Source organism: Ovis aries, chromosome 22 (assembly GCF_016772045.2).
Source record: "Ovis aries strain OAR_USU_Benz2616 breed Rambouillet chromosome 22, ARS-UI_Ramb_v3.0, whole genome shotgun sequence".
NCBI classification, from domain to species: Eukaryota; Metazoa; Chordata; class Mammalia; order Artiodactyla; family Bovidae; genus Ovis; species Ovis aries.
Window position 1 is genome coordinate 26,968,379 of NC_056075.1, and position 26,646 is coordinate 26,995,024.

A 26,646-nucleotide genomic window follows, 5' to 3' on the forward strand; every position below is an offset into this window, starting at 1 on the left:
GAGAAGGAAATGGCAATCCACTCTAGTGTTCTTGCCTGGAGAATCCTGCAGACAGAGAAGCCCGGCAGGCTACAGTCCATGGGGTCACAAGACTGGGACACGACTTAGTGACTAAACCAGCACCACCAGCACTTGTCTGTTTTATGACACTTGCTTTTCTGGTGGCATAAAGAATATGCCTGCAATGCAGGAGACCTGGGTTCAATCCCTGGGTTGGGAGGAAGATCCCCTGGAGAAGGGAATGGCAACCCACCCCATTTTCTTGCCTGGAAAATTCCATGGACAGAGGACCCAGGTGGGTTACAGTCCAGGGGGCTGCAAAGAGTCAGACATGACCAAGCGACTGACGCTAGTACCAAGCTAACACGACCATGGCAGTTACCTGCTTTGGCCACTATAAAAGAGATTCCAGGTTTCCAATGCTATCAACTAAATGACCGTCTCTTGCTACTACAGTTGAAAAATCCTTGTAAAATGGGTAAATACTTTGTAAAATGAGAAAGGATTGTTGGCTATTGACCTATGGTCTTAGAAAATCCAATTATCTGCCCCTTCTTTCCTTTATCATATGTATCATACTTTGTAACAGTAAACTAAACGTGTGTTGATGAGAGTTTTCTCACATTATGCAGGGATGATGAACAAAGTGTATAATATAAATGACATATCAAATAATGACACATTTAATTCCCATGAATTGTATCCTGTTTATAATTATATCTTCAGTTAATATTCAGCTAGGAATATTTGAGGGTATCTAAATGCCACAAACATGTCACATTATGGATCACTTTACACACAAACCTAACTTTTTTCTGCTTCTGCTCAGCATAGCCCCTCAACCTGGCAGGTTTATTTTCTCTGCTTTGAGTGAACTCCTATTCAGCATGAAGGCTCTTTTTCATTGAATCTTCCACATGCAATGCTCTTCATCCTCTTGATTTAAAATTAGGAAAGCTTCACGCAACTAGTATGTGGGCCCCAGATCAAGCCAGTGTACACTGAGCAAGAGTACTAGTTTATTTCATATCTCTGGAAAAACCATAGTTTTAAAGGAATCATTGTGTAGCAAGGTACAGAGTCATGTGGAGAAGTAAGATGATAAACTGGAAATGAACTGTGTGCCCTTGAGTAAATCCCAAGTTACCAGAAGCAATGAGGAAACTATTGGCATCTTAGGGATATTTTGTTAACAGCCCAGGTTTGTTCTGCTGTAATTACCTACAGGCATCAAATGTTCTGCCGCAGATCCCAAGACTTCCTGTGAGTCTTGTTGGAAAAACTCTCCCTAAACCATCCCTACATCACACATCACAGCTCTTAAAATACAGGAAAAAATCAATCAGTCAATCAATCAATAAAAAGAAGGCCAGGGTAAAAACATGGATAAGAGAGAACTCAAGGGAGACATTACAAAAGATGTGAAGAAGGTCTGGTTTGTTTGATCAGGTAAGGGTAGTGTGATCTAAGGTTTGAGACCCTGAGCTCTGTCATGAAAGGAGACAGAGCTTGCTTTGCTCCTTATTTTACTATTCTGGTAAAATAATGGCCAATAAGTTAAATTTGCTTCTGTATCTTTCAGGAACATCTCTCTTGCCAGTCCCTCTGCCATTTCTTTAGGACCTCTCCTTTATAGAGCTCCAATTTTCCTTCAACTCACCCATTTTCCGCAACATGCATATCAACAACTATCGTACATCTTAAAAAAGATATCTGACATAATGAAAGCACAGAGGTGGGTTTTCCTGGGAAGCTTACTATTTAAATGAAGGCAAGGCTCCTCCATTATTGGGTAAGAGGTATTAAAACAAGACTCTTGGAGAAAGGAATGGCAAACCACTCTAGTATTCTTGCCAGGAAAATTCCATGGACAGAGGAGCCTGGACAGCTATATTCCAGGGGATCACAAAGTCAGACGTGACTGAGTGGGTAACACACACACACATTATAACATGACATGGAGACCGGTTCATAGTCCAACACACTGAATCCAAAGGTAACCGAGAAGATAAGAGTTTTGAACATATCTCTATAGGTTATACAGCCTTAACGTACTCCTTTCCCGATTTGGACCAGTCTGTTGTTCCATGTCTGGTTCTAACTGTTGCTTCTTGACATGCATACAGATTTCTCAGGAGGCAGGTAAGGTGGTCTGGTATTCCCATCTCTTGAAGAATTTTCCAGTTTGTTGTGATCCACCTAGTCAAAGTCTGTACCTTGTCACCCTGCTTATTTAACTTATATGCAGCGTACATCATGCAAAATACCAGGCTGAATGAAGCACAAGCTGGAATCAAGATTGGCAAAAGAAATATCAATAACCTCAGATATGTAGATGACACCACCCTTATGGCAGAAAGTGAAGAACTAAAGAGCCTCTTGATGAAAGTGAAAGAGGAGAGTGAAAAAGCCAGCTTAAAACTCAGCATTCAGAAAACTAAGATCATGGCATCTGGTCCCATCACTTCATGGAAAATAGATAGGGAAACAATGGAAACAGTGACAGACTTTTTATTTTGGGGGGCTCCCAAATCACTGCAGATGGTGACTGCAGCCAGGAAATTAAAAGATGCTTACTCCTTGGAAGAAAAGTTATGACCAACCTAGACAGCATATTAAAAAGCAGAAACGTTACTTTGCCAACAAAGGTCTATTTAGTCCAAGCTATGATTTTTTCAGTAGCCGTGTATGGATATGAGAGTTGGACTATAAAGAAAGCTGAGTGCTGAAGAATTGATGCTTTTGAACTGTGGTGCTGGAGAAGACTCTTGAGAGTCCCTTGGACTGCAAAGAGATCCAGCCAGTCCATCCTAAAGGAAATAGTTCTGAATATTCATCGGAAGGACTGATGCTGAAGCTGAAGCTCCAATACTTCGGCCACCTGATGTGAAGAACTGACTCATTTGAAAAGACCTGATGCTGGGAAAGTTTGAAGGTGGAAGGAGAAGGGGACGACAGAGGATGAGATGGTTGGATGGCATTACTGACTCGATGGACATGAGTCTGAGCAAGCTCCGGGAGTTGGTAATGGATAGGGAAGTCTGGCATATTGCAGTCCATGGGGTCGCAAAGAGTCAGACATGACTGAGTGACTGAATTGAACTGAACTATAGTTTATAAATTAACTATATGTCTAATTATTTGTAAAAGCAATATTTACTGAACACATGATATATGCAATTTTCTGTGCTAGATACAATGATAGAGACACTACAAAGACATGGTGAACTGTATCCTCAGGAAATTAAATAGGAGAGATGATGAAGATTAGACAGACAGAGCTTAAAAAAATCCCATGTGAGTTCTGACAAGGGATAGATGATATCCAGGTAAAGGGTTCCAGAAAGACAACATGTAAAGGTTAACATTGAGCTGAGCCTTAAAATATAAAGACACTTAAAAGATGTAGAAAATTAGAGAAAGGGGAGTAATATTCCAATTGGGAATACCATGAGCAAAAGTACACTTCCATCAAAACACCAGTGTTTCCAGTCCAGCCCCCAGCTTGACTGAGTCATACTCCCTCTGTCTGCTAAACGTGGCACCAGCTGCCATGGGGTCCTAAAAGCCAAAGAGAGCCACTCAAGGCATGGCCCTCTCTCAAACTTCTTATAACAGCTCCTCATCCCTTCTTATTCTCACACAATCTGAAATATTTACTTTCTTCAAGAGAGTTTCAGGAACGCCGCTCTCAGGAGCGGTGAGGACCCCAGGAGGGAATCGTACAGAAACTGAGAGGCACGGGAAGAGCTAGAAACAAAACAAGGGCTGCATTCAGAGTTTAGCTCACTTAGATACCAAAGTTAATGCATTCCCAAACAGAACACGTGGGGGAAACAAACGAAATCCAGTCTCTAATGACATCCAGGTACCTGGAAACGCTTACCTTGTGTTCCCATAAAAGCAAACAGGGACCTGAATTTGAAAAACAAAGCAAGGCTAGTAAATTCCTGAAAGGAGACATTTCTTTTTCCTTGGAGATCAACTAAATTATGCATTGCCTCTCCCACCAGCAATATACTCTGGCTCAAATATTTTTAAAAGAAGGCTGTTGAACATCTGCTAAGCAATTAATAGTATGCAGCGGTGTGCTGGAATGGTCCCTGGGAAGGTATTAGCAATCCTGCTTATGAGACATGAAATGTTGCAAGCAGTGGTCCTTCTTCCCTTTTTTGAGATTGTATTTTATTTTTGTTTTCTCCTGCCTGTAAGGGGGATGAAAGGAAAGGGAAGGGAGCTGAGGTGGAAGTTCGGCATCAAATTCTCTTCCTCGTCATGTCTTCTTTCACCCAGGCAAGAAAGGGGATATTTTTCTGCTTTATCTTCCTAGCCATCCCAATATGAATGTGTTAATTTCAATTTAAACAAATGATGGCAACTCTCTCAATCCAACTGATTGCCTACCCAACATGCCAAATTTTCTATGTGTGAAAGGAGAATTCCCTCCACTGTCTTGGTACCATAGTCTACCCTCTGTTCTAACAGTTAAAAAAAAAAAATCAGGTAGTTAGAGTTAACTTAGGAACAATCTCCAACACGAAACTGATCTCTCCTATATTCAATTTCCTCATCACAGTCATTGAAGAGTGCCAGCCTTAACACAAGCTTGTCTTTTACATATGAAAGCCTGGCTGAGAGTAACTTTGTACCTCTCTCCCTCGGAACTGCCAGTCCTAACACTATTATGACAACATGGCTAAAATCAATACAGCGAAAATTTCCAAGACTCAATTCCTACATCAGCCCTTGACAGTCTCTTCTTTTATTCTTCAAACTGGAGCTGATTACCCACATATAAGTGTATATTCACTCTGGTCATCCTAGGAAGCACAAAAGGCCAGGTGATCAGGTTTCGAATTACACTGCAGAAAGGTGTATGAGAGATACTATCAGAAGAACCTGGGGCAGCCCTGATGACTGAAAGCCAGATAATTTTCTCACTCTCTCCAAAATGGCCCAGTCTAAGTTTGGGCTTTTGCCTCAAACTACAGTTTCCTTTTGTTCCCTTGGTAACCCTGCAGAATACATATCTATGCTGCAGAGGTCTCTCCTTCCAATCTCAGCATGTTTACCTAAGTTCCCAGTAATACAACTCCCTTTTGCCAGCCCCTCCTCTGACGGATCTGAGTACTGTTCTCCATATCTCCAGCTAAAGGATGAACCATGAATATCAATTGGATAAATTTTCTAGATCTTCCCAACTTTTCATTACTCTTTGCCAACTGGAACTTAGACCAGTGGAATTATTCTTTCCTGGTTATCAGGAATGACCTTTTCTTTCCTCCATGGAACTATGGATCCATAGATACCTTTGCTGTATAAATTTTCCAGGCCAAGTCACTGGTTAAAGCAGTTTCAGATCATTAGCCACTTTTTGGATTTCTATCTTTTTTTAAAAATTCTAGATCCCAGATGTCATCACAGAAAGGCATCCTTAACTAATATATAAAGTAAGATTCAAATTTAGGAAACTAATCAAACCATCTTTGGAGTGTGATATGACAACTGTCAGTGGCATGGCCACTGGGCTGATAACAAGGGATGTTTCTGGACTTTGTTTTCCAGTTTAACCAACTATGTGTAACTGCCATGTGCCACCACTGCTCACCAAAGATCAAAGGTCAACCTTCTTGGCAGGAAACAGCCAAGAAGATCATCAAACACTCTGCGGGAAGTTTGTTCAGGCCTTAGGCTTACAGCCTGCCCTCACAGGTGCTCCGTTGTTGGTTTCTACTCTCTGTGCACATGCTCAGTCATGCCCAACTCTTTGCGAGCCCATGGACTGTAGCCTGCCAGACTCTCCTCTGTGCATGGGGATTCTCCAGGCAAGAATACTGGAGTGGGTTGCCATTTCCTACTCCAGGGGATCTTTCCGACCTAGGGATCAAACCTGTGTCTCTTGCACTGCAGGCAGATTCTTTACCATTGGGCCACTGGGGAAGTCCCTTTCTACTCTCTTATATTTTCTTATTTTCTTCAGGACCTTTTCACCATCAGTATGATTTGTAAAGTGTCATTTTCAATATGTTACCTGCTCAGCCTTCTACACTGATGGAACCTTCATGAAGTCAGAGGCTCTATCTCATGTTGAGAACACTTCTTGGCTCAGAGTAGCCAGCAACTCAATCAATAAATGTCTGTTGATGGATGCAACTGACTGCATTCATTTGCTGCAGAATAGCAAGCTGGCTCTACTCAATCCTTGCTCCTAAGAGTCACCTTTCTCAAGTGACACTCTGAATCAGGCACATCTCCGCTCCTAGGTCTCCACGGCTTCCCAGAGTCCACCACAGGAAGAAGAAGTAGCTCAGCCTGGCATGTTTCCACCTTCCACCTCCATGCCCCATGCTTAGTACAGTGACTTCTATATGTTTGTTTTTTAAGTCAGTGTTTTTTTCTTTTTAAAGAAAAACATTTTATGAAATCCTAATAAAGTAACAAGATGGAATCCAAGTAGAAAAGAGGCCAATGGCCAACCTTCTTGGGCTTCTTCTAGACCTAAGCACACCTCCAGGAACCTCCAGGAAACCAGAGAATGGAATTGGAAAAACCTGCTCCTTGTCCCCACTTATTCAGCATACCCAAAGCCCTCAGGGCTTTCGTGTTCCCTCCCTGATTATTCCAAGATTATGCTTGGAATAATCTCTTCAGTTCAATCCTATCCATCTTTCAAGGTCCTACCCAAAGACCACCTCCTCCATGAAGCTTTCCTGTGTCATTTTGAATGGCTGTGATTTACCACTGCTTTAAATTTATCATAAAACTTTGATTGTTAATAATAAAAAAGGATAAAAGGAAAAATAACACCTGACTCTGCACCAGGCATTACCCTATGTGTATAACCTAACTTGACCCTCACACAATTCCATTATTACAGATGCTATAGAGAAGTCTCCTCTCAGAGTCTATATACTAAGCAAGTGATGGAGCGAGACTGAAACCAATGGTCTGGCTGCAAAACTGCAAAGTCCAAGCACCCAGAAATGTGCTTAAGCAGAAGTGAAGTTGCTCAGTCGTGTCAGATCCTACCAGGCTCCTCCATCCATGGGATTTCCCAGGGGGTTGTCAGAAATGTGCTACTGCCTCTCTATAAAGGCGTTTATGCATTTCACTTGTTCAGAGAACCCCCTACTGCCCACTTCCCCCACCCCAAAGTATCACCACCACTGCCACCACCAAACTCTGAAACACCACAACTAGATTATACTTTCTGAAGGCAAAAGCCATTGCCTACTGGCCTTTATGCAATACCGGTATAGCACTCTGCAAAAATAAGGACCCAATACATGGTGTTAATTTATTATTAATATAGCACAATAATATCTATTTCTATATACTTGGAACTACCTCAATTACTATTGAGACTTCTATATGGCCTTAGAAAGAATATTTTCCCCATCATCTTTTACAAGTGAAGAGACAGAAGTTCAATGACATTCATTCATTTGTAAGATACTGACCAACCTGGGGTTCAGCTCCTGGCTATGGCCCTGGACAGCTCCTAAGTCTCAGCTATTTCTATTGTGCCTCTTTATCCCAAACTGAAAGAAAGTTCTTCATAGCATGAATGATTTAAAAATAAAGTCTTACAGAAAGACCAGAAAAAAAAATTACTTGTAAAGTTTTAAGTTAACTTTATTTTCAAGAGTTCTGTAAGATGCTATTATTTGAGGGAATTTTAAGTGATTCAGTGATGGTTTTTGCCATGAACCAGGCAGGAAAATCACCCTTTTCTCTCACCTTGCTGGTCCCCATTAAAGAAAAAAAAAAAAAAAGACAAGCAAGAGAACCTCCAAAGAACGAAGCCCTATTTCTGATCAGCAGTGGCACCAGTTAGTCTTGTTTTGCTGAAACAAATTGGGATCCCCTTCTGCCAGAGGCACTAGCCAGAATCCAGGGATGGGAACACTGACCTGCTGTTAAGTGGGCTGCGTGGACAAGGACTTGGACCCCCGGCTTCAGCTCAAAGTGCACGGAGTTTTGGTTGAGCTTGTGAATCAGCAGTTCTGATATCTGAAAGGAAAAGAGAGTGAGTGCCACTAAAGTTGTCACACTAACTACATACAAATGTGCTGAGCAATATTTACCATGCTGATCAAGGCATCCTGATATTGTACCTGGCAGTGATATAAGTGAGCTGTATATGATTTTAAGTTTTTAGTCCAGAATATGTGGATAGAATTATCGTCTAAGCATGACATGACTTTATATTCGAATTGCTACAAAATAGGACAATTAGGAAATCAGATCATTTCTACTGTTAAAAAATTACCATGGTATTAGTTTTAAAAAATCACCCTGGGTTTCTTTGAGAGCGCATTTGTTATACACAAGGCCTTAAAAGAAGCAAATATGTAGAATTTACAAATTCTGATGAGATTCAGACCCATTTATTTTACTTTTTGATAGTAAACTCCATCTTATTACCTATTTTGCTTCCCTCCTCTTACCCAACCTTCCAAGAACAGGCAGTTCATGGGTATTTGTTGATGATAAACATTGCTCTACTAAAATAATAACTTCTGATGTTGTAGTTCAGCTGCTAAGTCGTGTCCAACTCTTTGAGAGCCCTCATGAACTGTAGCAGGCCAGGATACCCTGCATGTATTTATTTCAAATGTATAATAAATTATACATTTGAAACAAAGCATAACCACAACTTAACATGTTGGCCGACTCTTGTTTCATACTATGAACCCAAAACCACTCCTCAGGCTGATGCATCTGTGCTGGGCAGACCCACAGAATTCTGGGTCATGAAATATTTAACTCCAACAAATGACAAAGGACCTTGTTTTAGCAGTAACAGTATAAGGCCAGATTTTCTAGACAAGGTAAAACTATTAATGTGTTTAAAGTTAAAAAAAAAAAAGACAAACAACCAGATCAGTATGCTCTTTCACTCATCCTTTTGAGTAATTTGTGAAAAGCTATCAGAGAAAATGATACTCCTATTATCTGGTCTCCTTGCCTCATTTTTAATGTTCTAAGACCCAATGTAATGTTCTATTTCATATGCTATTTAAGTCTAGTTAGATGCTTTCTGAATATCATTCTGCTAGTTAAGTTCTTAAATTATTTTTCTTTTTATATTTATGGACTTTCACTCAGTCCACTGAGTTGCCAAAATGACACCTTTGATCCTTTTATCAATTAAGCAGGGCCTGACAGCTTTGTTTTCAAGCACAGGGTCTCTCGCAGAGGTCCCTGTTCAGTGACGGAACTGAACTGCCCTGCACATGAATTTCTCTGCTTAATAGCAAGAACTTGGGATGACTGTCAGTGACCTGTGACCTATGTCACGCACCTGGGATCCAGTTCAAGCTCAGCCTCTCAAATATTTCCATTTAGCAGACTGTGCAGGAAAACAAGGTTGTGATAAAATTATGTTGAAACAGCTTTATTCTTTCTGTATAAGCTACTCTTTTTCCTGGGTAATGAGAAACTTCCAGAATGCTCAAGGTTTATAGGAAGAGTAGATTTCTAACACAGATTGTGTAGAATGTTTTCCTCTGTGTTCTGTAAAGTGTTACAGTGTGCAAGCTCCTATTCTATCTTATTCTTATCATTCAATCAGTAAGACCTTTCTAAGAATTTGATGGTGAATTTCACTAGAGGTTAAACAGAAAGGTTTGGCTCTTAAATAAACATATACACAGAGAAATGTGTATATATATATGTGTGAAATATATAATCATGTATAAAATTAATATGCTTATGTACATACACATGCTTATGTATATACACATACATATGTGCACATACATATGTAATTGTATTTGCAGAAAAAATATCTTAACTTGAATAAGAAAACATCGGAAGCAATTAAGAAATTGTCCTGTTTTTCAGAGTCCATCCCATGAACAAAACGGGACTGTGTATATGCATGAGAAAGACATCTCTCTTCCAACTTGCTGAAGTGATATGTATTTCTTCTCCCTGATAACGTTTCTTCCTCAAGAAAGAGATATAGATAATAAACCAGAAAAGTGTTCATCTGAACAATATACTTCTAATTTATAATCTCCAGGAGAGTCCCTTGAAGAAAATAATTAACTTCCCAAATTTGTTCTGGTTTATAACAGTGCTTCATCGGCTTTATCTGTATCATTTACAAAATTAAACAGGCTATGCAAAAATGGAAACAGCGAAAGTATATTTCATGGATTTCATTTTGCGTCAAACAACACACAAAAAAGATAACATACTTTGTGGTATGCGAAAGAACTTATGCACAGAAATAGAACTAAATAAAATTTACACTGCATACAAGAATGAGCTCAATTAGAACCATGCATTTCTCTATGCGAGTAAATGGATACGAAACTGTTGACAGATTTTGACAATATTTTAAATGTTTCCCATGCCACCTGCAGAAGTGTTTATCCTGTATTGTCTTCATTATTTGTGAATTATTATATATTTTTCATATATATAATATATAGTATCTATGCATTGAACACTTTCTATTGGCAAAGTTACACGTTTCGCAGTATTTTTTTTCCTAGCACAACATAGCTCCATTGAAAGCAACATGAAGCCTAAAGGACACTCCTAAGTTTATCCTGTTAATATTTGAAGAATTGAGACTAGAATTTCATTCTGTTTGACTCCTAATCTCAGGGCATTTCCATAAAAAACATTTCCCTCGAGCCAGCTGACAAAGACACAAAAAGTATATAGGGGGAGGTCCAGCTGAGCACATTTAGGAGATAAAAAATTATAGCATATCATTAACTATGCTTCTATTTCTCATCTAACTGTGAAGCACATGATTTATAACACCAGGCCTGTGTCATCTGACCAATTGGAGCTACAGGCAATTCCTAACCATAGCCTCAGGACTGCTACATTCTATTCAACAGTTAATATAATTTATAATGTTTGTGAGAGCCTTTGGCCATGAAAGGAATAGAATAAACTGCGACTATAGAACAGTGTGGTGACAGCCTAAATGAAAGAACACAAGCTTGCATGATAAAGACTCGCGTGAAATAGTGTGTAATTGCCGGGAGCTCGGTCCTCCTGAAACAAGCTGAATCTGTTCATTTTTCTTTCTCTGTCCAGTGCAAATGTGTCTTCCTAGCAAATTTCATTTACCTTTGTAGTGTCACCCCTCTTCTGCTGCTCTCCATTTCCTACTCTCCTACAGCTAAATAATCATGAGCAAAGGAAAATCTATTATTCTTGGTGTCTGCCTATTTGATGGAATATGCCTATGATTCAAGTGCAACCCACATGTCATTTAAACTACCACTTAAATAGACAGTGGCAACTCAATACAAATACTTGGAAAGACGCTTTCAAAAGGGTGCTGTGGAAGGGACCAGGTACATGGAAAACATCAATTCTCCTTCTCAGCTTCTACACAAGCATGAAATTGGAGTGTGGTAATCAGAACAGGGGTCAGGCTGAGGTAACGATGTTACAGTTTTGAGGACTTGAAACAAAGGAAGTGTGCTTTCTGCTTAGCGCTCCATATCCACTGCAGGAAGATGTGATGCTGTGCTCATTATAGTCACACAGGGACATCGGCTGGTAGATCAGCCCCCTCAACTGTACACACCACCAGAGGAGGGGAAAAAAGAGTTCTCTGGGTTCTAGAGACAAAATTTGAATACTTCAGCTTGGAAGTGATGCATCGCTTCTGCTCCCACTTCATTGGCCAGAATTAATCACACGGCTCTGCTCACAGAAGAGACTCATGGGTATAACCCTACTGGTACCCAGAAGTGGTGAGCTGGAGATGGTTGGTCGACAGAATAGATCGCTACCACAGAAAGAACACATTCAACATCCAAACAATGCTTAATAAAACCAACAGAGGAAAATCGACTCTCAGATCATGAGAATGGAAGTGTCAAATGCTGAAACAGGAAGAAAGAGAAGCTTAAGGACAGCAGAGCAGTGGTAATTTATGAAACATGACACCCAAAGAAATGGTACAGAGTGAAAGTATTAATACACACTCAGATGGGCTTTAGCAGATTTACCAATGGCAAACCTATAGTGGGCCACACAACTAATGCTTATCTGAAGTTGAGAGGAGGGATGGAAACCCTACTGAACGTAAGGAACATTTTGGTGCCAGGTTTAGAAGGAGACTTGCCTGGGATTACCTTGGAATGGACACAGTCACGCCTGATCCTATTAAGTTATTAAGGCCTCTTTAAAGAGTAATTGAAAGATATTGCTTTTGGAATTAACAGAGAAAGATCTTTCCCAATTATCATGATTTCTGGGTTAATACAGGGAAGAAGCGATGGAGCCAAATGGGACTTCTACTTATCAGTTCTATTCTTTGTTAGCACCAAAGCATCAGCTTGACTACAGTGTCTAAGAAGTTCTTCCTGGATGACATAATGAAGAAATAATGTGGCCCAGTTCACTTCCTTGCCCTAAATTCCCCATCACCAGCTCCAAACTTCTCTCCTCCTTTCGCTGTATTCTTTCAGCACAGCTCTTATCTATTCTTTCGATGATAACTTCCTGTTTTTGTGACCTTCCTGGTGAACTTCAAAATATTTCTACAACCTCTCTCTTTGAAAAATCTGGACAGGGCAGACTGAGTATATTGAAAATGGTCTAGGATTATTTATTACATTTCACAATGAATCTTTAATTTCTAAAATTATTGCCAATAACCTGTTCCATTTTAAGAGGCTCTTTTTCTTTCCCTGGATTTTGGTTTCTGCACCTGTCAAATGTATATGACAACACAAACAACTAAGAGGAAATTCGTTGTTGGTGGTTGACATTTCATCCATAGTCATTCTGTTCCTTTTAAATGCGTCCATACCCTTTAAGGATTCAGCAAGACAACATGCAGGCTCTCTATCTCCCCAGCACAGCATCACAAACACAGCATGATGGTCCTTTCTCCTTCCAGGAAAGCCAGATACAAATCTGCTCACCTCTGAGGACTCAGAGAGAAGCTAGCAAGTGGTGCAGGGGGTGGAGTATGCTCCACACCTGAGCAGCTGACCCCAGGTAGCAAGAGGGTCTATCCCTGATGAGGCCAGCTAAGGGCAAGTGAGTCTTTTCTCACTCTCTGGAGATGTGAAGTCAAGAGTGGTGGAACCCTCCCAGACAGAGGTCACTTGATTAACCCAGCCCACCGTTATCCAGATAACAAGGTCAAGTGCTTCTCACTGTGAGGAGTTTTCAATTTATTTCACAGACAAGATAACTCGATCTAAGCCAGCATCTGTCCTCCCTGGGCAATGCTGTTAGAGGAAGTAAGGGAGGAGAGCCAAGAGCCCTTTGTGGGGGACCTCCCTGCCCAGTCATCAGGGTCCACCTGGCCAGGTCCCACTTTTTCCCCTGCTGAGAGTCTGTGCAGTAACTTGACAAGAAAGGAGCCAGAGTATTGAGAGAGAGAGAATAAAGCCAGCTCTTCCCAAGTTCCATCTAATTCAGAGTGCAGCCTTTAAAGGAGTGGGGTCCTGGTTGTCCTTTTCACTTTGCACTCAGTTGCAATTTCTATGTAATTTATGACAAAGGAAGTCAGTTGCTTTTGCCTGCCTCCAGTTCCTTCTCTCTCCCCACCCATATTTTTCTTTAAGGACCCGTGTCCTTCTTTATTCTCAGCCCATTTGATTTAGGAGGGGCTCCCTTAACTCCTGATCTGGGGGAGGGTATGACATATTGAGTTATCACTGACAGAGCCCTAGCCTTCTGACTACCAGGCTAGTTGAGACATCTTCACTTTACCGAGGTCGAGCCTGTGAGAATTATCACCCTAGGCTTTCGGGGTGCACTCAGGAAGAGGAACTGTCTTTTGAATGGAATTGATAAGATGACTAAATGAAAGGCTGGGTGGGGCTTCCCGGGGCCATTCTCGTCTCCCTGTGTGCCGGCTTCATTCTCAGACAGACTTCTCGTGTGGTCACAACAGAAAGAGAGAAAGAGGGGCAGACAAAGACAGGGGAGTAAGCTGATGATGCGTCCTCTCTGAGTTATCCATGCCTGAGCTGGACTTCCCAACTAAATAAGCTCATAACTGCAAATTTCCAGTGAAATTTGTTTGAACAGAATATATGTTCATTTCATCAGAGAAAAAAAAAATCCCTACAAAACTCAAAGCAAAGCATCTGTTGCTCATTTCCTGGGGCAGCAGCCTTGATACCTGGGGGCCTTGCAGAAGTCAAGTGGTACCCAAATCCACATGGGCAGCATCATGGAACAAGGGGACCACTAGACTTGAGGGTCAGTTGCAGGAACAGAACTAGAATCTCCTCCTTAAAGAGTTGCGTCTCCTCAGGCAATTCACAGCTCCCTGTTGGGGTCTGAACTCATCAATTTCAAAGTGACTGAGTCAGAAAGAAGAATTAAAGGACCTCTCTTAGGATCATAACTATAGGATTCCTGTGGGCAGCACCTGTATTGCTATTCTTGACACAGTTTACATGCTGATTTCATTACTGTACTTATTAATTGGGTAGTAACAGTTTCCATAAGACACTGATTTCTCATATGCTGGGCTTGGTCACTGAAATTAGTTTCATTCCTGCATAAGGCTGCTACACTGGCAATTCCCTTAGCTAAAGTTACAGTCTCCCTTGGTACTCTGCTGCTTTCCCTCAATGCCATCCATCTGCCTGATAACTTAGATGAGTCATCTTCCCTCTAGTTTACTCACTGACGTGTTCTTTCTGTTCCCTGCTATCTTTGTTCTTTCCTGTAATTCCATTCATTAATCTTTTTCTCCTTATTGTCACCATCTTCTTTCTGCCAATGCATGCCCTGGACTATACTAGTCTTTAATATGCCTATATATATTTTTTGCATTTCTCATATACTCTCCTACCACAAAATGTCCATAAATGTAACCGTGATCTATTTCCCATTTACTGAGTAACCTCCATAGTCAAGGGCTTTGCTGCCTCATTTCTTTAATGATCTGTCAAACACCCCATGAGACAGGTATTATTGATTATGTGATTTTGGCTGGATTATTGATCTTTTCTGAATTTTCCTCATCTATAAGATACAAGCAATGGATATAAGAGCTGAAACTAGAAACCTGGTCTATATTTCTCCAAACCTGTGGTCTTTCTAAAACATATCTGAACTTGCTACATGGGCACTGAATGTTAAGTTCCACAGCTTTCGAGCAAGCCAAGCCAGCTGCCTTTGGGTCTCTGATTAATGGCTCATCAGTACATGAGACTTGGCTGCCTCAGGGACACTCACTCAGGTCTCTGAGAATGTCTCTGGAGAAGACACTCTGACAAGATAAAGAGAAAGAAGAACTCTAGGGAAAACAGACAGTTAGAGCAAGATATACCCTCACACAAGTAAACCAACTTTCAGAGAACACATGCCTCTTCTTCCTACATTTTCTCTCAAATAAACATCTAGAAACTATATTTTAGAGAGAGAATGAAAAGTATTGGAAATTGAGATATGCAGATGATGTGGTACCTGGGAACTTAGCTGGCTCTAAACCTGGACTCCTCCATACTGAGAAGATGATATTCTGGATTTCATAGGCAAGCCACCAGATTTTCAGAGGAGGCACAAATATACATGTTTCAACCTAAATGCCCTGGATAGGGATCTACACCCCTCTTAGTCTCATCAGCAGTGTGGTGATAAGAAACACATCATTTTTCCTCCCACTGAACTGCAGGTGCAGAGAATAATTTACAGAATACAACCGGAAGCTGAAAGTGAGGGCTGAGCAAAGTCAGACGCAAAGTTGATGGGTTCCCTGCTGTCTGATGTTCAAGTGCAATTCACTAGGAGATGGGGTTCACTGGGGCTTTCCTTGACAGCTCTGTTATTTACACATGAAAAAATATATAGATGTGAGTCTTCTGCCAACTGAGACAGCAACTGTTGAAAGGTGGGTGTGTCCTAGGAGGTGGGCCAGGTTGTAATTTGGGGTTGTTGCTAACAAGGCTGTGATAGAGGTTTCTCAAGTCATCTTGGAGACTAGAGATCAAGGGACTAGATTATGGGTTAATTCTAAGTCAACTGAAAAGATCCAAGTACTAAAAGGAGAAAAAGTTAATATTTACTTAGTATCTGACAGGAATCCTGTTTTTAATATATCTGTCAGAGAGCATTGAGAAACCAAAGTCATATAGTTTCCAACAGGGTGACCAGGCCAAGACGGATCATTTTAACTGAGTGAAGAATAAGAACAACAATAATGACATCATCATAGTAATAATCCTCACTATGCGAGTGTGTTAAGTTGGTTCAGTCGTGTCTGACTCTCGGTGACCATATGGATCATAGCCCACCAAAGCTTCTCTGTCCGTGGGATCCTGTATCCAAGAATACTGGAGTGGGTTGCCCTCCTCTGAGGGATCTTCCCAACCCAGGGATCGAATCCGTGTCTCTTACACCTACCTGCATTGGCAGGCAGGTTCGTTACCACTAGCAGCACCTGGGAAGCCCAATCCTCACTACAGAGATGGATAATATGAAGTTAAAAGGAAGAACAGGAGAAAAAAGACCTAAGGGAGTAGAAGAGAGAGAACCTCTCTCTCACACACCCATACACACACACACACACACACACACACACACACACACACATAGACACTCTAATACTCCAGAGGTGCTAGAGATGAGGAAAGCAAATCCCATATAGCCAGGGCAGGTACTTGGAGTCAACATTACTCATTCATTATCAACTCAAATCATCATAGACTGGTGGCGATAAAGAGGACTCATGATTTGTATAAAAGCTGTGCCTTTTTATAAAGATATGCCATTTGATTCTCAGGGATTCTGTCATGGCTCAGACGGTAAAGAGTCTGCCTGCAACGTGGGAGACCTGAGTTCAATCCCTGGGTCAGGAAGATCCAGGCACCTAAGTTTGATCCCTGGAGGAGAAAGTGGCAACCCACTCTAGTATCCTTGCCTGGAAAATCCCACAGACAGAGGAGCCTGACAGGCTACAGCCCATAGGGTTGCAAAGAGCCAGATACAACTGAGTGACTTCACTTTCACTTTGATTCTCAGGCTGCAGGTATGTGAAGCAACATAAATCGATTCGACTTCTACACATGGTTCAGCCTCTTGTGTTTTTCCTGCCACCTAATACCTGGGACAGTTTGCCACGTCAGTACACGGATTTATCTTGTCTACTGTAAACACTGTAGATGGATAGACCCTGAGTGGTTTAGCCACTGCTGACAATACACACTCTTGCACATGTTCCCTGGTGATGCTGTAGTTAAAGCCCAAGATTAACTTTCTTTAGGGACGATGGGAAAGTGGAAGGGTCCGCAAGTGGGAACCCCCAGAGCTGCTGTCCTGGTCAGGCACTAGTGGGGTCGTGGCTCGGAGAGGGAGAAGCTGGCATGCTACCTAGGGACTCACCTGCTCCAGGTCCTCGGTTGGCCTTTTGTTTTCTCCTGTGGGGTCCTGATGGGGTAAGACAAAGAGCTCGGCAGCGGTGGGCAGGCCAGGCAGCACTGCCACCAAGATGTGCTGGCCCGGAACCCCGGTGGCCTGAGGGAGAGACACAGAGGCACACGTGAGTCCTGGGGGAAAGAAAGCTGATGAGAGCGAACCACGTGTTCGGGGGGAGTTGGAGGGTGGTGTAGTAAGAAGGCACACAGGTGTGGAGATGGGGTGTGAAGGCAGAGTCCTGGGTGCACTTGTGGGGGAGGGATGCAAGGGCCAGAAATGGGTTCAAGCCAGACTCTGCAGTCTGGTCCCCTGCTCTATCCCCATGAGACCTTAAATACTTTGCATCCTCTCAAATTAAAAAGTGGCATAATGGTAGAACCTTCCTTGTAAAAGTAAGTGGACCCTGTCAGTGAGAAGGCCGTCACTGAGCCTTATCTTCTGACCCTGGAGATATAACATTTTCTAACCTAGCTCCCTCCTTCCTCAAAGCACCAGCATTCTCTCCAAATCCACCAGGCATACCTCTATCACCTAACCTAACAGCACGCCCCAGACCACAGCCTACAGGTATCTGTTGAGTTCTCCAAAGCATCAGACCCCAGTGATCAGCTAAGGAAGCTCTCTTAGCCCCTCCCCCTGCTACCCTTCAATCTTCTATTAAAATCACGCACATCACTCAAAAACTTCCTCTTTACTGAGCCTACTTTTTAGATGGTTCTAGAATTCAGTTGGCTACAATTTCGGCATTTCTCTGGAGCATTCAGTCAGAATGTCATTTGTTTGTTGTACAAGAACTTCTCACATTTACTCCAAAATCTTCATTCTGCATGTGGATGAATGGAGGCACTCTTCTCCCAGATACCTCAGTGGGAAGCCTTGTCTCACCTATGACATGGCACTTTCCTTTCAACATCCTATCTAAGCAGCTTGTGAGATATTGACAAGTGATCCTATTGGTTCCTTTCTATTTAAAATCCCTCCACCCCTGCCTTGTTAATATCTCAATTCAGCCTCTATGTTCACTCCCCTCAAGCTTTACAACAGCCTCCCCATCTCCAGGAGACAGACTACTATCAATACTTAACAATTTATCCCCCTATAGTCCAACTCAGATAGTGCGTCCCCATCCAAATTCATGCACAAATTACCATTGCCAAGTGGATTAGATTTACATTCAAAGTCTTCAGCAATATGGTCCCACCTTTCCTTCCTACACTAATTATCCACAGCTCACACAGTCATCTTATGCTTAACTGAATAGACTCATCTACAATTTCGCAACATCCAGTCTTTTCTTGCAAATGTTTCTGTGCATCTCTGCCGAATATCTTTTCTATACATTTGCTGCTAGAACATCATGAAGTTCTAGAACAACATAAAGTCCACTCATTTCAGTATATTTTTTCACGATTTCCAGTTAGGTGATTGTTGGGTTCCGAAATCTACCTTTATATCTTTCTTCAAGTAGTAAGAAATTCCATTTACTGGATCTTTACCATGTGTCTGGCATTGTCCTAAGAACTTCTTAATATAATGTAATGCAATCTCCCACAAGCACTCTTTAAAGCATGTATTACTATACCTCTCTGTGCAGGTGAAGACTCGGGTTGCAAGTCCCCAGGAAGCTGACTCTGAGCTTAGCATGTAGGGTGTTTATTAGGGGACATTCTTAGAATCAACAGCTATACAACTGAAGGCAAGGAAGCAAGAATGGGTAGAGGGAGAAGCTGAGCTATGATAAAGGTCAACAACAGCCTCAGACAACCTTGCAGGGAATGAGAATGGCCCTTCAGATTTGCCTGAGGTTGAGCTGAGGGCATCACTGGACATGAGCCTCTCAGAAAAGGACACAATGTGGGGGGAAGGCAGCTGAAACCTTTGCCCACAGCTCTCCCAGTAGCTAAGGCAACTGTATCTCCCATAAGGGGAATCTGGACGGTACATCCCTATTTCTGCTACGGGACAGACAGTAGACGAAGGAAAGCTCAACAGTGGCTCGATGCCATCTAAGTAACCAGTGGTGACACTCAGTTTGGAACCTTGATCTGGCCATGATGCCTCTGTCCTTTACCAGGGCTCTCCTGCCTTTTCCTTCTGACACACAAAGCAGCTCCTGTCCCAGCTGGTATCGTGCTGTTTTACAGCCCTCCAGGATGCTAAACTCAAATATTATGTCTAAACTCATCCTTATCATTGACAATGTTTACTGAAGGACTTTCAATTAGAGATCCCATTGCAAAATATCAATAGAAAAACCCCAGTTGATGCGGAAAAAGGCAACTGATTTACATATTGAATTCCATTACAGAATGAATAGGAAGAAAACTACAATTAAGTTGACATCCAGTTGAGCTTCTTATAGAGCTTATTAGGGGACACCTGGCAATAGGGTGTGTTCTTTAGGACTTAAGGAAGTGACTGAGAATATTTACTCTCTCAAAGCCAAGGTGGGGAGCTAGGAACCAGGGCTGGTTCAGCTGCCTCTTAGGATTGGGTAACCATGGAGTCTTCAAAACTCCCTCCACTCCATCACCTCTTATTCTGAGGGATGTGAAGCCAACCTGTTTGTTCTGAATTTAGCTGATTATGCTCTGCAGCGGCCTAGAAATACTAATGAGCAGTCAAATATAACCTAGTGGACAGCTGGTGGAAGGGTGGCAGCCCAGAGCATCCGATCCCCTTAAAATTAATGTGAAGAGAAAACAGCCTGGAAAACATCACTGCTGAACTAATGCTTGGTTGATAAGTCACCTGGGGGTGTTGGACAGCTGCCTAGGAGATCTACAGGGACACAGATCTCTGAAGGAGGTGGGTTGTGAGTTCACTGAAGGCTATAAGTCATCTCTCTAGGACAGCAGAGAAGAGAAACCAGTTGTCACCCTAGTGACAAGCAGCTCCAAGGATAAAGGGGCCTGTGGTTTGGTAGCTTCGCCCCCTGGTGGCCACAATGTTTAGCCATTGACAATGTCATTGATGCTCAGAGTCGTTAAGACAAAGGTGAGATGGCATTTACCCGGAGGCAGAGAAAATAACCCTTCCCCATCCCACTATTCCAATTACTCTCGTCTCTCCATTTAACAAGACAAAGGACCCAGCAGAGTGGAGTGGGCAGAAAACTACTTGATCAAGATTTAAACCTTGAGGTCTGACTCCAGAGCCTGATTTTAAGCTGTACAACTTTGGGCAAGTTATTTGCCTCTATTCACCTGTAAAATGGGGATAATCATACTATCCATTTCTATATCATAAGCTAGGTTTCTTTTTTGTGATTATATGTGTCTAAAAATGCAAAACATTGAGAAGAGTTTCTTGAATTTTTAAAGTGCTAAATGAATATCCACAAAGACAATGGTATGATTATAGGGAATATCAGCTCTTTGCCAAAAGGCTGAATGTGAGATCAGTTTTCTGGGTGGAGGTTATCTGAATGGCTTTAATTCTTCTCACCCCTTTGTGTCGTGAGGCACCATGCCTCAGGTGCAAGAGAGAATGTATAACTAATCCTAAATTGACTTTTCTTTTAGGCTAAGAGTAGACCTCATTTTCTTGGGAGCCAAAATCACTGCAGATGGTGATAACAGCCATGAAATTAAAAGACGCTTGTTCCTTGGAAGAAAAGCTATGACAAACCTCGACAGCATATTAAAAAATAGAGACATCACTTTGCCGAAAAAGGTCCAGCTAGTCAAAGCTATGGTTTTTCCAGAAGTCATGTATGGATGTGAGAGGTGGACCATAAAGAAGGCTGAGCACCAAAGAATTGATGCTTTCGATTAATGCTTTCAATCTGTGGTGCTGAAGAAGACTCCTGAGAGTCCCTTGGACACTAAGGAGATCAATTTCAGTCAATTCTAAAGGAAATCAGTCCTGAATATTCATTGAAAGGACTGATGCTGAAGCTGAAGCTCTAATACATTGGCCACCCAATGTGAAGTGTTGACCTGATGAAAAGAGTCGACCAAAGAAAAGACCTCAATACTGGGAAAGATTGAGGGCAGGAGGAGAAGGGAGCAACAGAGGATGAGACTGTTGGATGGCATCATGGACTCAATGGACAAGAGTTTGAGCAAACTCCGGAAGACAGTAAAGGACAGGGAAGCCTGGCATGCTTCAGTCCATGGGGTCACAGAGAGTCAGACATGACTGAGCGACTGAAGAATAACCACCAAGAGTAGATGTTAGGGAAAAGTCATTTCTAATTTCCTGGGTTTGTGCAATAAACCCAAGCAGCTATATGAGCAGATATTCATTTCTCTGATTGTTTATGGAAGTGGAGTATGCAGGCGGAATGTGCCTAGATGAAGATGTCTTGTCAAATTGTGGGTGACATTTGTTCAGAAGGGGATGGACCTTACCACCTAGTTACCCTCCCAGAAACCAGATTGGATTCAGATCCTTCACTTTAATTTTGTGGCTTTGTCACTTATTAGCTGTGAGGCTTTAGACAAGTTATTTAACTTCTCTGAACCTCAACTGCTTAATCAACAAATAGAGACAATAATATTTTGCTCCTGGGGCTGTTGTGGGAAAGGAATGCTGTTAGAAAGAACTGGGACATAGTAAGATGACTACCTTCCTGTGCTGGGTACTCACTGTGCTGCTGTGCTGGGCATTCAGGGGGCTGGAACCCAGGTTGCTCTTACTAACGGTATTCACTCTATGCCTTTCAGTATTATGCCCAGTAGCTATTTACACATACTGACAGCTAACTGTGAATTCTGCCATGACCGTCACATATTGCCGTGGTCTTCTCTAAGCAGAACATAAAGGGTAAGGACCCCGTGATTATTCCATTTCCTGTCCCCCGTGGCACCTGTGACATGTCTGCACATGGGGGGCTCAGCTTTGCAGGCATCAGACTGGGCCAGAAGGAGCTGGCCACACTCACCTCCACCAAGGCCTTTTTGATGACTCGGCTGACGTCTCTCCTCCACTCAGGGATATCTGGATTGTAATCGTCCAGGTTTGGAGAAAAGGACAGGCGAAGAGATCGGAATTCCTCTGTGGACGCCAGAGTAGAGGGGTTACTATGTCAGATCGGCCTCTCAGGAAATCTGTTATACTTTCTATTTTATGCAAAGCCCTAATGCAGGGTCCTTGTCCTCCACACTCACCAGAAAGGCCTTACTAGAAGGCAAGGTCAACATCCCATCCTTCTTACCTCTGAGCTCCTTTTCCAGGCCAAAGCTTTAGTCTGTGACCCATGCTTCACTCCACAGCTTTGTGCATTGTCCCCAGTTCTAGCCCTTGTGCTCCTGGACGCTAAAGGCACACACCTGGAGCACTCTGACTGCATCACAGGTTTCTGCCCCTGGGCCTTTGAACACACAGCCGCTTTCCCAGAATGGTCCCCTCTTCCCACCTTCCACGCATGCAACACTCAAGCTCTAGTTTGAGTTCTCACTGACTTAATACTCTTCCCACCACATTTTACTTTTCTTTTTTATGGTACAGCTGTGCTCTGCACATACTTTCATTATTATAATATAATAATTATTGTATGATTATATAATTATAAAATTCATCATAGTCACTCTATCGATAAATTTTGTTTGCATGGGAATTTCACTGAAAGGAATTTTCAACTCTCTATTTCAAGGATTTTGCTAGTTGTCACAGTAGCCTCTGAGTTAATCTTGGTCCCCCAGAAAGTAGATGAAATTATAAAGGCGATGATTTTGTGAGGAGAATTGTCTTTAACAGAATATGGGGAGGAAAGCAGAGGATCTTGGAGTACCGTCAGACCATGCCGCATATATGACACAGTGCAAGAGAGGGAGGAAGGTTCAGCGAGACTGATGGGAGACCCATGAGCTGAAGTCAGCCAGAGGAGCCCTGTGTCCCAGGAATGGGCTCACCTTAGTATTCCTACTGCATTCAGTCACTGGCTGGATGGTGCAGCCTTGGTCCTAACATGGTGATGGGTTTCAGAGCACAGCCCTGAGGGGGTCTTATCACACAGTCTACTCAGATCACACTGCTCCCCTGAAATCTGTGGGAGGTTCCACACTGCACTTAGAATAAATTCAGATTCATATCATGTCCTCCCTAGTGCCACACAAACCAGCAACAGCTGCCTCCTGCCACACGTCCTGTGGGCTGCCCTGCACTCCATGACGCCATCCTTCCCCATGTCCCTCAGTCTGCTAAGCTTCTTCCCACGTTACCATGCTTCTACTTCCCCAGAGGATAGCCTGCTCAGCTCCTTTTCAGCCTTCAGTCTCTCCTGAGAGGAGCCCTTCCCTCCAGCAACCTCAGGTATCCTCCCTTTCACCGATGTGCTAATACCTTTCATCATGTGACCCTATTTGTCTTCACCAAACTTCTTACTATTTAAATTATTTTGTTTGGGGGATAAGGGGGGAGGGACAAATTGGGAGGTGGGGATTGACATATACACACTGCTGTATATAAAACAGATAACTAATAAGGAACCCACTGTGTAGCACAGGGAACTCTGCTCAATACTCTGTAATGGCCTATATGGGAGAAGAACTGAAAAAAGAGTGGATTTATGCATATGTATGGGCTTTCCTGGTGGCTTAGACAGTAAAGTGTCTGCCTGCAGTGCCAGAGACCTGGATTCGATCCCTGGGTTGGGAAGACCCCCTGGAGAAGGAAATGGCAACGCACTCCAGTACTCTTGCCTGGAAAATTCCATGGACTGAGGAGCCTTGTAGGCTACAATCCATGGAGTCGCAAAGAGTCAGACTGGACTTCACTTTCACGCATACGTATAATTGATTTGCTTTGCTATACACCTGAAACTGGGTTTCCCTGGTGGCTCAGAGGTTAAAGCGTCTGCCTCCAATGCAGGAGACCCAGGTTTGATCCCTGGGTCAGGAAGATCCCCTGGAGAAGGAAATGGTAACCCACTCCAGTGCTCTTGCCTGTAGAATCCCATGGACGGAGAAGCCTGGTAGGCTACAATCCAAGAGGTCGCAAAGAGTCGGACACAACTGAGCGACTCCACTTTCTTTCACTTTCACACCTGAAACTAACACAGTACTCTAAATCAACTATACTCCAAAAAAAGCTTTAAATAAATAAATGTTTTTGTTGTCTGTCTCCCACACAGGAATATTAGTTCAGTGAGGATGGGGGCACAGTGTTCCTGGCCCTTCGGGACAGTGCCCAGGGGTAGTGCCTTCATGGTAGGTTTCCAGTGGCCAGGGGTCACTTAATTAATACATTTTTGTTGAATAAATGAAGGCATGAACATCTCTGTAGTTTATGCCTTTATTATTCAACAAACATTTCTTTCTTGTTTTAAGCATGTTCTTATATTTCAGGAGGGGCTCAGCAACACTGGTAACACCAAAGACACATTCAGGAAACTCAAAAACCCACGTGTGCATTTCCTAACACTGCTAACGACTTCTCAGGAGCAGGCATTGAAGACATACACATGATCAGGACTGCATTTAAGGCAGTCAGCTTATTCCAAAGATGTATTTTTCAAAGTTTGACTATTTTGAGTCACTGGTCACCAAGGTGAACATTCCCACTTCAATTCTGATGGAGAAGAAGGAAATGCATATTAATTAGCAGCATGGGAAATGGCAGTGCCAAGGAATGACCCGCTGGGTCCTAACATTTCCCTTTGAAGATGTACGTGTTTGTCATTTTCACTTTCCTCGAACCTCTTAACCAAATTGTGCAGACTTCATCTCAAAAGAAGATATTTATCTTAATAAAGAGACACAGATGAGAAAAATGGTGCAGCTCCCTCTATTATTCCTTAGCATGCTAAACAGCAGGGCAGAGAAATGTTATCTTTAAGTTTATTCAACAAATAGGGGATGCATGTGGGAGGACTGAAAAGGGTAAACGTCAATAATATATGTATTTTTTGCAGCTGCTGAGAGAGATGAATTCTACACATTTACATTTTCTTTGTTGCATTTAAGGGCAAACTTGAGCCCTGAAGCAAAGGAAGGAGAACCATGCAAACCAAATTTTCTTTCCTACAGTCTACTGTATGTCTTTGGGTAGGCAATCTTTCCTCTGCCAGCTTCTCAAATATGCTACCTCCTTTGGTCTGACCATAAGGATCTTAAATTTCCCCAAAGCTTAATTAAACTTGAACCGGTTTCTTCCAGACTTCAGACTCTGACCTCCCCTTTCTTGGAGCATTTCTTTTAGAAACTTGCTATTATACATTCTTTCTGTGAACTTTTAAGATGTAAATCTTCTGCAACCAGGAATGCCTTTCTCAAGGACCCAGGAACCATCTTTGAAATGGTATCATTAAGAAAGACAGTGCCCCACCTCTGGGAGGGTAGGAACCAAGTTTCCTAAGTAAACCCTTGTGTTCTAACCCCAGAGATAACTCAATCCCCCTGAGTCCTCCAGCACTTTCTGCCAGCTTATCCCAGAGTTTAAAACTCTCCCTGCCTTTTGTTTCTGTCAAGCTCAGTCTTGCCTATTTAATTTCCTGTGATACAGTTTCCTTTTAATAGGTCACACATATCATTAGAATTTTCCAGTTATACATGTGAAACCCTGGACAACCCATCTGACCAAAGATGATTATGGATGCTGAAAAACTCAGGAATTTGGCTACAGGAAGCAGAGAGCACTTTCCCTGTTCAAGCTTGTAGTCAAGGGATCCCTTTTAATGAAGAGAACCCATTTGATGGTGAATGACCCACTCTGGAATGATGTCTTTCAAGGGATTTTTAGGAAGAGGAAGAACTAAGCATAGCAAGGGATAGAAGGTAGTCATCAAGGGAAACATTCTCTCTAGATTCAGAATTCTTATGCTCTGGCTATTATACTTACATTTTTCACTTGTAAAAGAGGGATAATCATATTTCTGATAAGCCTGTTCATAGGATTCAATAAAACAGATCTTATATATCCAATGCTTAGAATAAACACCAGTGAAAGATGCATCAATGTTAATTTCTATCACTACCAACCATCATCATTATTATTCAACCTGTCACTGAATAGGGATGACTTTAAGACAGTAACTTTCCATTTGGGGACCACAATTTCCTAACGCTGTACTAGCGGGTTGGACCAGAGAAGTCCAAGTTCGGTCTGTGGTTCTAATGGGGAGGTAGCTGTTGGACTAATGGGTCAGTGCCCATTAGTGACACAGGTGACATCCCGGAGGGAGGGCGGAAAGAAAGAGAGCATTGGATAGAAAAGAATGAGAGCCAGCCAAAAGGGTAATTTCAGAGCACTGGGCCCTAGGTCTTGATGGTTGGAAGCCCAGCTCCACCACTTACTAGCTGGAGCAAGTTAATTACCTCTCTGGAAAAA

At 42.3% G+C, this 26,646-nt stretch overlaps 1 protein-coding gene and 1 non-coding gene across 6 annotated transcripts in view; one reads left to right on the top strand and one right to left on the bottom strand.

The window, feature by feature from the left end:
• The window catches only part of SORCS1 (sortilin related VPS10 domain containing receptor 1), a 580,387-nt gene that overhangs the window by 13,591 nt on the left and 540,150 nt on the right, over positions 1 to 26,646 (bottom strand). For all 5 annotated transcript variants that reach the window (XM_042238470.2, XM_042238466.2, XM_042238468.2 and 2 more), the window contains exons 22-24: positions 22,262 to 22,374; positions 17,341 to 17,472; positions 7,914 to 8,013 (exon numbers count right to left, since the gene is read on the bottom strand). In XM_042238470.2, the coding sequence (XP_042094404.1) occupies positions 7,914 to 8,013; positions 17,341 to 17,472; positions 22,262 to 22,374 (345 nt within the window). The remainder of the gene's footprint in view (positions 1 to 7,913; positions 8,014 to 17,340; positions 17,473 to 22,261; positions 22,375 to 26,646) is intronic.
• Positions 24,148 to 24,220, top strand: TRNAW-CCA (transfer RNA tryptophan (anticodon CCA)). Its single transcript has one exon. It is a non-coding gene; the product is annotated as a tRNA-Trp (tRNA).